The following is a 17,627-nucleotide window of genomic DNA, read 5'->3' as shown; positions in this document are numbered from 1 at the left end:
TGTAGATCTTGTCTTTCGTATGTTTGTTTCCTTATACTAGTTCCATTATCACATATGTAATATTCAGTTTAGTAGTATTTTACTATTAAAAGTTTACATTAATGGTATCAGAGCATTTTATCCTTAAGATGACTTGTGAGTTGTGGGTTTATCGCGCCTTTCCTGCGAAAAGTTGAGCCTAAATGGTATGGTTTACCATGTTCTCCAAGTCTATATAATAGAGTTGTGTATCTAACAAGAAGTATTGAGAATAGAAAACGTCTTAATAAGAGTAGTGAGGATGCACACCCATGATTTTATCAGTGATGATTTTCCTTTCTTAAGTCTGAAGGTTTAAGGAAAAGAAAGGGTTGTGATTCTAGTTTTGTTGTCCACAGTGATTATTGTCTTGTTCTTGCCTTTGTGGTAGTGTATTTTGCTCTATAGTGGTAAATGAATGCAAATTCAAGGATAACTTGACTTGCATACTTTCATTAGAATTGGTTAAAGTCTTTGAGACAAATTCTTGTCTCAAAAAAAGAGAGAGAGAGAGAGTTAGAATATCATAACTTTTGAGTTTCAAGGAACGGATTCAGATACGAGGGCTTAAAAGTGTCAATTTCGTTTCAAGAACATAGTTAGAGGAGTAGAAATCACAAGTTACCAAAAGGAGTTTGAGTAAGCATTGATGTGGCAAGGTTTGATAAATTAATTGGTTTTGTGTATCAGTACCGTTAGAGGTTAGAAAAAGGGAGGTGTTGGTGAGAAATTGAGTAGTAATGGTTGAAAAGGTAACATAGTTTTGTATATCAGTGATGTTTGAGGTCTGAAGAAGGAAAATGGTGGAAGGTTTGAAGCTTAAGTTAAGAAAGGAATATGAATTCTAAAGTGGACCAAGGGGAATCAATATCTAGAAAGGAAGTAGAAGAAGAAGAGTTTCAAAAGCAGTTGTGTAGGACATAAAGCAGATTTAAGGAGAGGTTAATAGAAGGCAAAATTTCCAAGATGAGAGAAGATGAAGTCTTTGAGGAGATTTGAAGTATTGTAAGGGTTTTAAGCTGAGTAATAATTAGAAGAAGATGGTTAGATATTCTCAACAAGGGGATGCATCAGAGTCAAGTTTCGAGGGATGTTTCAAGATTAGTGGTTCACATAGACGTAAGCTTTGACCTTGGACTGAGGTTAAAGATTTCAAGTATCGAAGAAAGAAGCACATCAGAACGTCCATTTTGAAAGGAAAGGTAAGACTAGAGAATTAAGAGCACAATCAATGAGGAAATGAGAAGAACGGTTTCGAAAAAAAAAAAAAAAAGTGGATGTTTGCAATATAAGTTGCTGAAGTGATTATCTATATGATCAGAGAATTGATGTTGCAGGCTAAAGGTATTCTAAGATTCAATGGTTTAAAGGAAGGGTTTGTGTTATTGAAAATTTTGAGTTGAAAAGGGTAGTTGTTGAAGAAGGTTTTGAGTGAAGTGGGTAATGTTTGCTGTGACAGTGTTTACATGAAGATTGTTAAGTTGTGTGGCACATCTTGAAGTGATCAAAGGGTTCAGGTTTGAAGAATATATGAGATAGTTTCTTAATAAGATAGAAGTATAACCTTGTAAGAGGCTTGATCGTTTTCCAGCTTTGTTCTAGTAGTTTTTGGTCTTTTGGAAGTGTTCCTCGTTTTAAGGAAAAGAAAACAGTGGTAGTGCATCAAATAAGGGTTAAACAAAGGATGATGCAAGTGAAGGATAAATGGTGTTGTTCCTTTTTTGAGTTTAGGATGTGATTGCAAGAATGGTTTGTTAGTCTTAAAAGAGTTTTCGGGTGGTTTATGGTCTTCAAGGGAAGTGTCGTGTTTCAAGAAGAATATTCAGTGGTTATACATCAAAAGTGGATCAAGTTGAAAAGTAAAGACAAAAGATTATGAGAATCAGAAAAATTTAATGAGGATAAGTGTAGAAGAGAAGAATAAGTCTTTTGGTGTAAGGGTTTTTGGTTCGTGTTCTCAAGCAGGTACTAAAACTTTCACATTAGAGTGGTGGTGTTCACTATTACATTGGTGTTTAAAGCAGAACCAATGTTAATAGTTCATAATGGGATATTTCTTGTTTAGCACGAGGAGTGCAAGAGATATATGGTGGATTGATTGGAAGAATAGTGGTTTGGACCTAGTGTAATCATAGGGAGAACTACAAGTTTGAAGAATCTCAAAAGGGAATAAGAGGGTAGGTTGAAATAGTCTAGTATAAGTTTTGGCAGTCAGGAGGGGGTTTGGGCATGTATGTTTTTGTGGAGTAGAAACAATGTTGAGGGAATGAAATGACAATGTTATTGTGGAAGAGAAGAGTTATCAGGTTTTTGCAAGGTCATAGAAGTTTTGAAGAAGGTTCTTCAAGGGTGATCGTGTTCTGGTTACAGTTATCATGAAGGAAGTGTTCTTTTCAGTAAACTGGTGAGTAAGGAAGTACGAGGATTAAAGTAGCGCAACATATGATGGTGGGCATGTTCTTACCAGTAAGAGGTATCCATGAAGAGCTTTCTTATCAGGTGTTGGTGATTTGGGTAGTGATGTCATTATCTAAGAATAAGTTGAGAATGTTTAGTGATCTTTAAAACTCAAAAGTGAGTTTATGCATGAAGGAAATAAGTAAGAGATAGAGAAGAAAAAGTTTGCCTATGGTTTCAAGTTGTAGTGTCCACCTTAAAGTGAGGAAGTATTAATGGAGATGGAACATAAAAAGTGGGCCAGGGGATGAAGGAGATAAATTGAGCTATGGTTTCGAGTTGTAGTCTCAATCTTGAGGTAAGGAAGTGTTAACATATGGTTTGTACAAAGAGGAGATTCAAATTCTTGGTTTGATAAGGATTAAGTAAGAGTTGGTTGAAGAGTATAAAGATTGGGGTCTAAAGTGAAGTTGTAAAGAGGTTTCATTAGTATAGTTGATATACTATAACTAGTGGGTTTCTCAAAATGGTTGAGAAAGGGCAGTTTGGACAATCCTAGTTTGCGATGTATCATAAGTTGGCTTGATATTGATCGACCTAGTGATCTCAAGTCGAGAATATACAAATCTAAGTATGACTACAGAATAGTGGGTCAAGAAATGCTTATGGTTTAGGTCAGTAAATTAATGAAGTGAAGATAGAGTGCTCAAATTGGTTTTTTTTGCTGCAATGAAAGAGTGTTTTACTTTGGTAATGGCATAAAATAGTTGGAGACTATGTTACTCAAGAGTGGAGATCAGTAAAGCAATGCGAAGTTCTCGGAATAGGTGTGGTTAAAGGTGATCAAGAGCATACTAGGTGGTAGTTAAAACAGAAGTTATAGTGATCAAATTAGTTATATAGTGCTTTTTAAAAGGAATTAATAGAAAGTCATAGAAGATAAGTCAATGGTTGCTCAAAAGTCAAGGTTATTAGAAGTTTTAGAGGAAAATCACAAGAGACAATGAATAATAGGTCAAAGAAATAGGTGGTTGGTTATGTGCAAGAAAGATCCTTAAAAGCTAAGGTTTAGAGGTTGAGAATTTGTGTTGAGAGTAGTGGTTAGACCAATTTACGTTATTGAGAACTTGAGCATTTTAGCATAGAGGCAAGGTTTTTCATGTCAGTAAAGTTGTTGGGGAGTAGTATCCTTGTCAAATAGGTGGTTGTGATAGAGAAAGAGAGGATAATAGGTTGTTCCTCCAATCCAATAAGTGAATTCTTGAGGACGAAAAGTTTTCTTGTTGGGGAGAATGTAAAACCCTAGAAAATGGTATTTTAGAAGTGATGATAGTTTAAAAATACTGAGACTCGATTATTTTAGTATTAAATGATTTAGTTATAAATAGTTTTGTTATAAATGAGTTTCATTATTTTAAAACCTACAATCTCTTTAAAACCACTTTTCTAGAGTTTTCTATCTTCTCTCTAAGAGTTCTGACTCCTAAGTTATCTCTTTGATGATTAGGAGGTGTCTAATAGATCATGGCGACGAGGTTTACATTTCTAGCCGATTGTTAAGACTTCGACAAGTGTACTGAATCGTATCAAGTAATATAAATGGTAAGACCAAGTATCGTTTTCCCTAGAGACTCACGGCCTAAATAGTCATGTTATTTCTTGATTAATTAAGACTTGAAAACAAAATCATTGGGTTTATAATGCAAAAAGTAAACATGAATGCAAGTTTTGATCAATTGACAGGAAAAAATGCACAGGTGAATGGTTGGTAAATTATGGAATGATTATGTTGTTGGGAGTTTCGATTCCTCCTATTCACTCTCATTTATTTTTGAATTCGTCTTCTTCATTAATGTTAATACCACTCTTTAAAGTACTTAAAACCTAATGTCTCAGTGAAGAAAGTCTATCTTTAATTACGAGTTCATTCAATTCCTAGCATCCCTAATAATTAATTTTGAAGAACAGGATTTTAAGGCAACCAAAACTCATATCCCTATGTCTAGGAAATAATGTTTTTGGGAGAATTTTCCTAGATCTAGATTCTCCTATATGTGTCCATATCAACGAAATCAATAATCATGCGATGAATGAGTTAAACAAAGCAATGCATAAAATATAGAGGAAAAACCCTAACAATTAATGAAAAAAGCATTTATGATATAAATCAATTCATTACATGAGAGTTTCAAATGATTACATTGTTTTCCCAACAACAAATAAAATTTAGTTGACCATAAACATGGTGAAACTAGATGAATACGGGAAAAGAATGAAAGATAAAACCCTAAAAGTTGAAGATAGGAGCTTCTGCATCCACATCCACCTCCAAGGGGTTAAAAGGATCTACACCTCTTTCTGTCAAAAGATACCCTCTCTAGGTCCTCCAAATCATTAAATAGCTTGAAGAAATAACAAAAAACACAGCCCAAGCCAAGTCGCTGGCGCTCCGCACCCCAACTTAGGGCGCCCAGGCGCGACTGCGAGACATCAGTGCTCAGCGCCCCTGGAAGGGCGCCCAGGCGTCACCTACGGTACAAAAGTGGCACTTAGCGGTACTGGAAAGGCGCACAAGCATGAGTGCGAGACTGTTGGACTGAGGGCCTCAGAAAAAGGGCAGTCAGGCGCCAGTGTGAGACTTTGGCGTTGAGGCCCTCCAAAGAGGGCGCTCAAGCGTCCTACAATTCCTCTTTCCGATGCTTTTCCAGCTCTTTCTGAGTTCCAACTCCTTGATACTTCAAATCTTCTTCCAAATCATTTAAATTCTTGTTAAAACAAGGAAAACAAAGCATAGAATCCATAATTCCACCATCAATTCTCTTATTCTCATAAGTTAAGCAAAATCATGATTCAAGCCAGTTTCTAAGTCATAAAGGGTGTTTTTAGTATCAAAATTAAGTATAAAATAACGGTATTTTCAACCGCTATCACAACCCAAAACTTAGAATTTTGTTTGTCCTCAAGCAAACAAGATGTAACTCAGCTTTCAAACAATCCATACAATGGTTCAACACATTCCATAAATCTTTCCTTCAAGACAAGTAATTACTCAAATCAGCTCATCATAAAGAATATTAGTCAAGATGTATAAATGCCTTGATTCAAATAACTCATTGTGGTGCTCACATAATCACATAATATCTAACAGATGGTATCCTTATGAATGATCAATTAACCAAGCATAGATGTAATCATGTATTCATGGAACTACTCCTCCCCAGACAAAGTATTTCACTCAATCACACAGGTGTATATAGAAGTAACTAGAGGTAACTCCTTCACTCTACTATTCAAGGTCACATAAAACAAAATTGCCTTTCATTTGACCACAATCAAACATACTCACAAGCAAGTATCATCACAAGGTCTTTTCATGGCTTGTAACGTGGCTGGGCTAAGAAGAAAATTAGTTTTTCAGATTACAAAATCCTTGAGTTAAGAGAGCCTTTCCTAATTTCATCATTCAACACTTTCTATCTTCCAAAACCATTCTTACTTATTCCCAGTTTCCCTTTACATTGAGCTTTTATTTTTTTTTCTTTCTTTCCTTTTTCATATTTGCTCAACACTTAGCTCAATGCTCATTATTATTTTTCAACTTTCCCAGTAACCCCAAACTTGAACCTTTATTAATACCACACAATTATTCTCAATTTAACTCAAGGTAAAGATTTTCAAAACGAGTTTTCATATCCTGTTTAAGGCTCAAGGTTCAAAGGGTAGAACACATTGTGCTCTCTTTCATTGGGCTAAAGCCATGCATTGGCTAAAGCGGGATAACAACAATAGATGACCTTGATCATCTGACACAAGCAAGTAAGTAATTCAATCATAGAAACCTGAGCAAAATCATTCATGTTTCCAAAGGAATAACAATCATTCAAACAAAAACTCTGAAGTTCAAACCTCTCATATAGGCTAATTCGAAGTTCCAAACATTTCAGATACACACCCTGCTCAGTATCATAATCAAAATCATAATATCATGCATCTGTTCACACAGCTTGTGAACAACCACCTGTATATCAACATCTTATGCACCATCTCAACATCAATCAATATCAAAGCATCATCAAGTAATACTCATCACGCAACAAATCATCATCAAACCATCACATCAGATAAAAGTTTGAAACCAAGTACATCATAATCTATTCTAAAAAGAGAAGCAAATAAAGTATCAAAAGAACAAGTTCAGAAAACTGGGTTGCCTCCCAATAAGCGCTTCTTTAACATCACTAGCTTGAACAAATAAACTCATGGATCAACCAACTTCATAACTGTGGAAAAGCGCTCAACTTCTCCTCCTAAATAATGCTTGAGACTTTGACCATTTTCCATCCAACTTCTTTGCGGATCACTAGTGACTGGATTCATTAACTCAATTGCTCCATGTGGACGAACATTCTTCACTATGAATGGCCCTGACCACTTTGACTTCAATTTCCTGGGAAAAAGCTTCAAGCGTGAATTGAATAGTAACACTTGCTGTCCTGGATTGACAACCTTCTTCACCAGCTTCCTGTCATGATAAAATTTTACCTTTTCTTTATAATTTCCGGAAGAATCATATGCATGCAACTACATCTCTTCAAGCTTCAGGATCTGCCTTCTTCGTTTATTATTAGTATTAAAGGGATCAAAATTCAAGAATTTTAGGGCCCATAGAGTTTTATGCTCCATCTCCATTGACAAATGACAAGCTTTCCCATAAACTAACTAAAAAGGAGATAACCCTATTATTGTTTTCATTGTCGTCCTATATGTCCAAAGAGCATCATCCAAATTTTGAGACCAATCCTTCCTAGATGAAGTAACTGTTCTCTCCAAAATCCTCTTTATTTCCTTGTTAGACACCTCAGCTTGCTCATTTGTCTGCGGATGATAAGGTGCAGCCACCTTATGTCTCACACCATAATGCTTGAGTACCTTCGCAAGTTGAGAGTTGCGAAAATGCGATCCTCCATCGCTAATAAGTACCCGAGGAGTTCCAAACCGGGAGAAAATTTCCCTTTTCAAAAACTTAATGAAAGTACTAGCATCATTCTTGGGACAAGCCATGGCTTCTACCCATTTACTCACATAATCCACTCCCACCAATATATATTCATTATTAAAAGATGGTGGAAAAGGCCCAACAAAATCTATGCCCCAACAATAAAACATCTCAACTTCTAAAATGCCTTGTAATGGCATCTCATGACGTCTTGAGATAGTCCCAGTCCTTTGACATTTATCACAATTCCTGGCATGATTATGAGCATCTTTAAGCAAGGTAGGCCAATAAAATCCTGACTGGAGAACTTTTGCAACTGTTTCGTCTCCATTAAAATGACCCCATAAGGTGAATCATGACAATGCTAGAGAATTCCTTCCGCTTCTTCATTTATCACACAACGTCTCAGAAGATTACCTACTCCAATTTTAAACAATTAAGGATCATCCCAAATAAACTGTTTTGCATCATGTAAAAACTTTTTCCTTTGTTGCCAATTAAAATCTTCTAGGATTACTCCTGCAATTTTAAAATTAGCCATATCAGCAAACCATGGCCTTTGTTGAATATACAAGAGTGTCTCATCTGAGAAAGACTTCCAAATTTCTTTTTCCTTACTTGTAACCTCACCATTAACAAACCAAGATAAGTGATCAACAATCAAATTTTCACTCCCTTTTTTGTCACGAATATCCACATCAAATTCTTGCAGCAATAACACTTATCGAATCAAGCTTGGTTTGGAGTCTGGCTTTGTTAAAAGATACTTTATAACCACATGATCCGTGTAAATGATCACTTTAGACTCAATAAGTTACGATCTAAATTTCTCCAAGGCATAAACTATAGCCAGAAATTCATTCTCAGTAGTGGCATAATTCAATTGAGCTTCATTCAAAACTTTGTTAGCATAATAAATAGTGTGAAACACCTTCTCTCTTCTCTATCCAAGCACTTCACCTATAACATAATCACTGGTATCACACATCAGTTCAAAGTTTTGATTCCAATCAGGAGCTACAATCACTGGAGCTGAAACCAATTTACCCTTCAAGATGTTAAACGCCTTTAGACATTCATCACTCATAAGAAAAGGCTCATCTTTAACAAGAAGATTACTTAAAGGTTTAACAATCTTTGAGAAGTATTTAATGAATCTTCGATAAAACCTAGCATGGCCCAAAAAAATTCTAATTCCTTTCACATTTTTCGGTGGTGGAAGTTTTTCAATGACCTCCACTTTTGCTTTATCAACTTCAATCCCCCTGGCAGAAATCCCAAAACAATTTCTTCCATTACCATAAAATGGAATTTTGCCAATTAAGCACAAGATTTGTTTGGAGACATCTCTTAAGCACAATATCCAGGGTAGCCAAGCACACATGAAAATAATCTCCAAACACTGAATAAACAACCATGACGACTTAAATGCATTTTTCTATGAGATCTGCAAAGATTTCCTGCATAACCTCTGAAATGTAGCTGGAGCATTATATAACCTGAATGGCATTTTTCTGTAAGCAAATACACTAAATGGACATGTAAATGATGTCTTTTCCTAGTATTTTGGATCTACCACAATTTGATTGTATCCGGAATATCCATCCAGAAAGCAATAAAAAGCTTGTCCTGCCAATTTTTCCAGCATCTGATCCATAAGAGGAAGGGGAAAGTGATCCTTCCTGGTGGCCTTATTCAACTTTCTATAATCAATGCACATTCGCCACCCAATAAGTGTCCTAGTAGGAATAAGCTCATTTTTCTCATTATAGATTACTGTCATCCCACCTTTCTTGGGCACTACCTGTACTAGACTTACCCATGCACTGTCAGAGATAGGATATATAATGCCAACCTCTAGGAGCTTCAAAACTTCTTTTTTAACCTCCTCCTTCATCACAATATTTAACCTTCTCTATGGTTGAGCAACTGGTTTATAGTCATCCTCCATAAATATTTTATGCATGCAATAAGTTGGGCTTATACATTTGAGATCTGAAATTGACCATCCAATAGCTCCTTTGTTGCCTTTCAATACTTCTACCAACTTTTCTTCTTCTACAGAAGATAAAAAATTACTAATGATGATTGGTTTCTTACCACCTTCTTCTAAGAAAACATACTTTAAATGTGATGGTAAAATCTTCGATTCCTGTTTCTTTTCCTTGACTTCCTCCTTGGTATCAATCTTCTCAAAACTCGCCTCATGCAATAGGAGTTCCTTTAACAACTCCAAGTCCATCAAGCACTCATCAATTAATTCTTCTTCCTCTTCATTCAAATCTTCACATGCATTAATGAGCATTTTCTCTAAAGTTGAAGGACAACGTACCATTTTCTCTTGCACCATACAAACTTCACCAAGTGTATCAAAATGGAAACATGCTTTATCATCCTTAGGATGTGACATGGCTTCAAACACGTCAAAATTCACTTCTTCATCTTGCACTCTTACTTTAAGCTTGCCATTTTACACATCAATTAAGACTCTTGCAGTCTTAATAAGTGATCTCTCAAGAATGAGAGGCACATCTCAATCCTCCTCTATCTCCATTATAACAAAATCCACTGAAAATAGAAATTTATCCACTTTCACAAGCTTATCTTCAACCACCCCATAAGGTATTTACGAGACTTGTCTGCCAATTGGAGTGTCATTCTGGTAGGCTTGAGTTCCAAACCCTCAATCTTTTTGTACATAGAAAGCGGCATTAGATTAATGCTAGCTCCTAAATCAATCAATGCTCTTCCAACTGCTAACTCTTTTATGGTACAAGTAATGGTGAACCTTCTTGGATCTTTAAAATTAGGAGGCAATAATTTTCGTACGATTGCACTACAATTTCCTTACACTTCAATGGTCTCCTTTTCAATGTATTTTCTTTTCTTTGTGAGGAGCTCCTTCAAAAACTTCGCATATGAAGGCATTTGTTGCAATGCTTCAGAGAAAGGTATGTTGATCTCTAGTTTCTTAAAAATTTCCATGAATCGCTCAAACTATTTTTCTTTCTCCTTCCTTGAATAAGTCTTTGGATAAGGAAGGGGTTTTTCAAAATTTCTTTATTTTTTTCTCTCGTCTCCCTCTTCTTTCTTTTTTCTCCCTCAATTCTTTCTCTTTCTTCTTCCCTTCTCTTTTTCAGCTAAACATCTTCTTCTTCACTCAAATTTTCTTTCTCCTTTCTCTCTATTTTTCTCTCTTCGAAAACCTTGCCAATTCTAGTAACAATGGTCTTACACTCTTCCCTAAAATTACCTTTGGCATTCCTCCCAAAAACCTCCATCTTTTTGACCAATTACCCAACTTGCATCTCCGTACTTTTAAATGCAGCCTCCATATTTCTATAATAACAGATGCCCTTTTCATGAATTGCTGGAAAGTTTCCTCAAGCTTTGTGGTCTTCCCAGATGAAGTGGGTTGCTGCTGCCACTGCAACTGTGACATGTTTTGTATCTCTTATGGGTATAGAAAGAGTTTCTCTCTCAAATTCTCCAATTGTTGAGTGATAATTTTATTCTACATAAGCAAGACATCATGAGATTGTAACACTAAGACTCCATTCTGTTAAGGTGGAGCTCCTCTTTCGCTGTGCATCTCATTATCATTAGTAGCCATGTTGTCAATCAGTTCATAGGCTTCCTCTAGAGTCTTGCACTTGATATTACCTCCACCCGAGGCATCTAACATCAATTTGGTTTGTGAGCCAAGTCCTCCAAGGAAAAGAATGACTATCGTTGCTTCGTCAAAGCCATGTGTGGGTGTCTTCCTCAGCAAGCTCTTGTATCTATCTCACACTTGACCTAAAGTTTCTTTCATGCCCTGCTTGAAAGAAGAAATTTCTTGCTTACCTTTGTTGATTTTTGATCGTGGGAAGTACTTATTCAGGAACTTTACAACCAAGGCTTCCCATTCACTAAAACTATCCTCCGGAAAAGAATTCAACCATAACTTAGCATTGCCTCCCAAAGGAAACAAGCTAAGCTTTATAGCGTCATCCGACACACCATTGATCTTCACAGTGTTGCAAATCTCGTTGAATGTGATCAGATGCTCATATGGACTTTCATGAGACAGTCCATTGAATTGATTGCTCTTTACTAATTGTATCAACATCGGTTTGACTTCCATATTTGTAGAATTGATCCTCAGACTACTAATACTATTAAAGTGGTGAGGGCCAACAATTGTTGTGCAATCTGCCATAGTGCGTCTACCATTATTCTCTCCAATCATCTCTTCAGTGCTCTAGTCAGATTCTTGCGGTGAAGGTTGTAAAAGTGTCTCTAGAGGAGGAAATAATTCTCTAGATGTTTTGTTTCTCCTTTTCCTTCTAGTTTCACTCAATCTTTCAAGAAGAGGTTTCAAATTTTTCTTGCTTCTAGTGCGAACTGTACCTTCCAAACACAAGAAAACAAAACCTAGAAAGCACTTATTAGCACAAAAGAAAAAGAAAAAGAAAATAAAAATTGAAACAAAAAAAATCAAGTCAAAGCTAATCAATAATCACACAAATAGAATAGTTAAACCAAGAGTCCTCGACAATGGCGCCAAAAACATGTTAAGACTCTGACAAGTGTACCGAATCGTATCAAGTAATATAAATGGTATGACCAAGTATCGTTTTCCCTAGAGACTCACGACCTAAACAATCATGTGATTTCTTCATTAATTAAGACTTGAAAAAAAATCATTGGGTTTATAATGCAGAAAGTAAACATGAATGCAAGTTTTGATTAATTGACAGGAAAAGATGCACAGGTGAATGGTAGGTAAATTATGGAATGATTATGTTGTTGGGGGTTTCGATTCCTCCTATCCACTCTCATATATTTATGAATTTGTCTTCTTCATTAATGTTAATGCCACTCTCTAAAATATTTAAAACTCGATGTCTCGGTGAAGAAAGCCTATCCTTAATTACGAGTTCATACAATTCCTAAAATCCCTAATAATTAATTCTGAAGAACAGGAGTTTAAGGCAACCAAAACGCATATCCCTATGTCTACGCAATACTGCTTTTGGGAGAATTTCCCCAGATCTAGATTTTCCTATATGTGTCCATATCAACGAAATCAATAATCATGCCATGAATGAATTAAACAAAGAAATGCATAGAGTATAGAGGAAAAGCCCTAACAATTAATGAAAGAAGCATTTATAATATAAATCAATTCAAAACACGAGAGTTTCAAAGGATTACATCGTTTCCCCAACAACAAATAGAATTCAGTTCACCATAGACATGGTGAAACTAGATGAATAAAGGAAAAGAATGAAAGGTAAAACCCTAAAAGTTGAAAATAGGAGCTTTCGCATCCAAATTTGCCTCCAAGGAATGAAAAGGAGTGTTTCTATGCCTCTTTCTATCAAAAGATACCCTCTCTAGGTCATCCATATCATTAAATAGCTCGAACAAATAGCAAAAACCACAACCCAAGCCAAGTCTCCGGTGCTTAGCGCCCCAACTTAGGGCGCCCAAGCGCGACTACGAGACATCAACACTCAGCACCCCTAGAAGGGTGCCCAGGCGCCTAAACATGAGTGCAAGACTGCTACGCTGAGGGCATCAGAAAAAAGGCAGCCAGGTACCAGTATGAGACTTTGGCGTTGAGGCCCACTAAAGAGGGCACTTAAGCGTCCTACGATGCCTCTTTTTGATGCTTTTCCAGTTCTTTCTGAATTCCAACTCCTTGATACCTCAACTCTTCTTCCAAATCATCTAAATTCTTGTTAAAACAAGGAAAACCAAGCATAAAAATCCATAATTCCAACTTCAACTCTTTTATTCTCATAACTTAAGCAAAATCATGATTTCAAGCCAGTTTCTAAGTCATAAAGGGTGTTTTTAGTATGAAAATTAAGTATAAAATAACGATAGTTTCAACCGTTATCACCGATCAATTTCTACCCCTATTTCTGTTAGACTTCAATCTATGATTCTGTTCAAGAATCCTCCTTTGCATGTGGCTTTTCTGTTTTTCCTTCTATTCTTGGTTAAATTGAAGTCCTAAGGACTCTTTCCGCTTTCAATTTGGTCTTTTATTGGTCCGTCTAAAAATTTCTTGCGTTTCAAGTAATCGACGAAACATTCTTTAGAGTTAGACTGCTCTTTGTGAGGTAAGGGAAGCTAGTGTTATGTTTTGATAATATGATGTTTTGTAATTGTTGGAAATTGATATGAATTGTGGTTGTGAAATTGTGTTTGATCACATGATTGTTGGTGGACTTATTTGATTTTGTGGTGAACTTCAAATTTTATGTTGGATTGTGTTATTGAGATATGTGATTGTGTTGTTTTGGGTTAAATGTGGAGGGGAATTAAACTAATTTGAATGGTAAGTGTTTTTGATCAAAAATGGAGGGATTTGGTATGTCAGTTTTTGAGATAGGGGTTAGAATGGGTAAATTCAGTTTTAGAGTATGTTTGTAGGTGAATTAAGACTTGTTGGAGTAGTTAGTAGTACTTTAATGGTGTCTCGGTTGGTTTTGAGTTCAAATAATGGGGTTTTGAGGAATGAAACTTTGAATTAATGATCAAATAAGAGAAATTGTGTTTTTGGGGATATTTTATGGTCATTTGAAAATTTTCTAGGCTCTTAGTTACGAGAAATGTAAGGTAAAATGAATTAGTAGTTGAATGTTGAGTTTTGTATGGTTTTAGTTTCCATTTTAGGGGTTTTAACTAGTGAGATTTTAAGTTTGAAATTCTGGGTTATAGGTGATGATTTGTAATATGTTATTGAGTCAATTAGAACTTGTTCAAATGGTTAGGTTACAGAAATTTGGTGTAGAAGGTGAAAATCAGAGTTTAGGTGCTTTTGGACTATTAAAAAATGGTTTGATGCACTAGTCTTTAGTCTAATGATCAAATGGATGCTTACTTCTACTTATAAATGTGTTTTCCCATCAATTCTAATGTTTAGAGAACCCTTTTGATAAATAGAACCAGTCTCAAGTGCATCAAAAGTAAACTTTGAAGTGTTCTGTGTGCTGTCATGGCGCCCGAGCACCCCTTCCAGTGCGGCTCGCGCCTGGGTGCCCCCCGAGCGCCCTTATACCAATTTTGGAAGGTTTTTAAGGTTTTGGATATCTCTATTAGACGTTCTTTAGATCATTTTTGGGGTTTTGAACCCTTCCGAAGATGTTGGTAAGGGTTTCAAAGTTTTTTTCCTTGCCTAAGTATGAGTTTAAAGGGGTTTCGTGCTATTTAGTGGTTCTTCTTGGACTATTCTTGTGTATTAATGTAATTGGGAATGATTTGATGCGATTTTTGATGACTTGTTGGGTTGTTTATGGTCCTTTGAAGTATAATCAGTGTTATATATGTTTGTATGTAATGTAAAAGTGAAAGGTTATATGTATATGGTTTCATATGGATTCAAGTGGTTTCATGATTGGTAAAATGGGTTCAACGAAGGGACTCCTTCGGTGTGGTTTCAAGTATCTTTAGAACGAATATAGCGAGCTTAGTATTGAGGGTTATCCTAACACTCTAATGATCTTTCATTCTCAAATAGTTAAGATTGACTCATTTGGTCAGAGTAGTAGGAGTTCTTAGCCTAGGTGCTTTCTAGAGGCCTACGACGCGATAACAAACTAACCTTGTGACAGTGGTAAGGTGAAACCTATTGACAATGACTTTGCAAAGCAGTAAAGGCCACCACAATTGCATAACTTGTCACAGCTCGACATGTATTCTAAGTTCGGACTGTCGGGGTTGGTCTTTGCATATTAAGATGTTTGGATTGGTGAATGTTACACATTTGATTTAAGGATGATAGATTAAATGATATATGACATGTTTTGTATTCTAGCTTATCCTTGCTTTTGTAATGTCTGTTTGTATTTATTACGATTTTGTTAAGTAATATATTTAATTTAATTTTTATATTTTAGTTATTTTTTGCAGAAGTTTTGTATAGTAAAATATTTATGCTATTGCATTTTAAATTAAAAAATTAAATATATTTGCTTTTAAAGAAAATATTAAATTTAATATTTAAAAATTAATGCATAAAAATTTAATAATTAATGCATAATGAATGCATAAAAATTTAATAATTAATGCATAATTAATGCATAAAAATTTAATAATTAATGCATAATTAATGTATATATACAAGGGTCATGATTTAAACCAACATACCCACATTACAAAGAAAAATATCAAATTTGAAAGGAAGTTTCAGAAGATGAGGAGTTTGTTCATTGGAATTTTATGCATTGCCTTTATCCTAATTGCTTCAGGTAAAAAATATATATTAATCTTTTTCTTTAGTTTCTTTTGAAGAAATGCAATATGTAAAATAAGCTAATTTGGTTTTTAAAATGGATCATATAATTACTTCGGATTTTAGAATAAGTTTACGAATGGTTTGGTTCAAAATTGATTTCTTATAACTTGTTAATAATTTCGTTCAATTTTTTTAATGGTTAAATAATATTATATGTTTCATTTAAACTATTTTAAAAAACTGTATTTTGGTTTTAAATCAATTTATAATTTTTATAAATTTCGTTTCAATATTTTATGAAAGTAATATAAAGTATTGTCTCTTACAAATAACATATAAAAGATATATTATAGTCTATTGAGATATTTCATTTGTCTCATGTGAAATTCTCCATCTAATTTACTGTGAAGAATGTTTTAAATTAAAAACAGAGAATAAATTAATTTTTAATACATTAAATTTGAGTGTATTAAAATTAATATCTTTTAGAAAATAATACCTAACAAAATATATATATATATATATATATATATATATATATATATATATATATATATATATATATATATATATATATTGGTACATTTTAGCAATGTGTACTGAGTTTTAGTAGACAAAAATTCTCTCATATATTATGGATTCTAAGTTTAAGGTCAATGGTATTTGAATATTTTTCTTTCTCAAGACTAAAAAAAAACCCGCAAACCTTTACTCACCTCTCTCATCCCTCTCAACCCTTTTTCTTTCATCTCTCTCACTCCAACTTTTTTATCTGACATTCCTAATATAGATCCAATCGAAAAAAATCAGAAACACTTGCCTAACCCTAATAAACCTTCCTCAATTATCTAATTTGTTTCTCTCTCATCACCATACTCTCTCTCACCCACACATAACAACCCGCCACACTGCAATTTGTTGCTCTTGTTGTGTTCGTTCATTTGTTTTCCACCTTCATAAAAAAATAATTGACGATGTTGATGATTTTTGATTGGAAGGCTATGTTATATATTTTCCCTTATTATTATTATTATTATTATTAAATTTTATTTTTAAATTAAGTCACGGTTAAAAAAACCTTCACAAATCACAAAATTTTCATGCATCATTTGTGCATCTACACCACATTTCATTATATTTTTATCACAGTATACATTGAGTCTATTTATTGATGTGTATACATGACTTTATTTTAATGATAAATATTAAAATTAAAAAAAATTGATATAAAGTTTATGCATAGTTAAACACACATAGCAAAATCTTCTTATTGGAAGCAACAAAACATGACTACCACTGGTGCCACTCTAGATGGATTATTTTAGTCAGTGTATGAAGGGTGCATTTCTGGCAACGATAACTGCATTGAACGACGTTTTTTTTTTTTTTTTTATCATTTAGTATGAGTAGTTTACATGAAATTGAAATAAGTAATTTCTTGTAATACAAAATTAATAATAATAAATAAACATATTAATACAGTGAATAATCTTACAACACTCCTTTTGATTATTTTGTTATTGAAGTGGAAAACAAATAAATGAATGGATTAGGAGCAACAAATTGCGGTGTCGTGGGTTGCTATGTGTGGGTGAGAGAGAGTATGGAGATGAGAGAGAAACAAATTGGATAAGTGAGGAAGATCAATTAAGGTTAGACAAATGTTTCTGATTTTTTCAATTGGGGTACAATAGGAATGACAGAAAAAAAAGTTGGAGTGAGAGAGATGAAAGAGAAGAAAGAGTTGAGAGGAATGAGAGAGGTGAGCAAGGGAGGGTTTGAGGGTTTTTTTTTTTTTTTTTTTTTAAGTTTTTAGAATGAAAATTATTAAAAAATCCCTAACCTTAAAACTTAGAATCCATGATATATAAGAGTATTTTTGTCTACAAAAATCCAATACACATTACTAAAATATACCAACTGAAAAAACAACGTACATGCATTAGCAAACCCTTATATATATATATATATATATATATATAT

At 34.4% G+C, this 17,627-nt stretch overlaps 1 protein-coding gene across 1 annotated transcript; it reads right to left on the bottom strand.

The window, feature by feature from the left end:
• Nucleotides 1-6,672: 6,672 nt before the first annotated feature.
• On the bottom strand, nt 6,673-7,476 carry LOC106758216. Its single transcript, XM_014641162.1, has 2 exons — nt 7,211-7,476; nt 6,673-6,937 (listed from the first exon to the last, which is right to left on the bottom strand). Exons 1-2 carry the CDS (start codon nt 7,474-7,476, stop codon nt 6,673-6,675), a joined length of 531 nt encoding a protein of 176 aa, XP_014496648.1.
• Between the last annotated feature and the right edge of the window lie 10,151 nt (nt 7,477-17,627).

The sequence above is a fragment of the Vigna radiata genome, chromosome 4 (assembly GCF_000741045.1).
Source record: "Vigna radiata var. radiata cultivar VC1973A chromosome 4, Vradiata_ver6, whole genome shotgun sequence".
In the NCBI taxonomy this organism is placed as follows: domain Eukaryota; kingdom Viridiplantae; phylum Streptophyta; class Magnoliopsida; order Fabales; family Fabaceae; genus Vigna; species Vigna radiata.
This window is presented reverse-complemented; position numbering and strand designations above follow the sequence as displayed.

Coding starts and splice junctions, on each gene's coding strand:
- LOC106758216 (XM_014641162.1), bottom strand. CDS start 7,476: ATGGCTTGTCCCAAGAATGATGCTAGTACTTTCATTAAGTTTTTGAAA. Junction 6,938..7,210: donor ACTTCATCTAGGAAGGATTG/GTCTCAAAATTT, acceptor TTATCATGACAG/GAAGCTGGTGAAGAAGGTTG.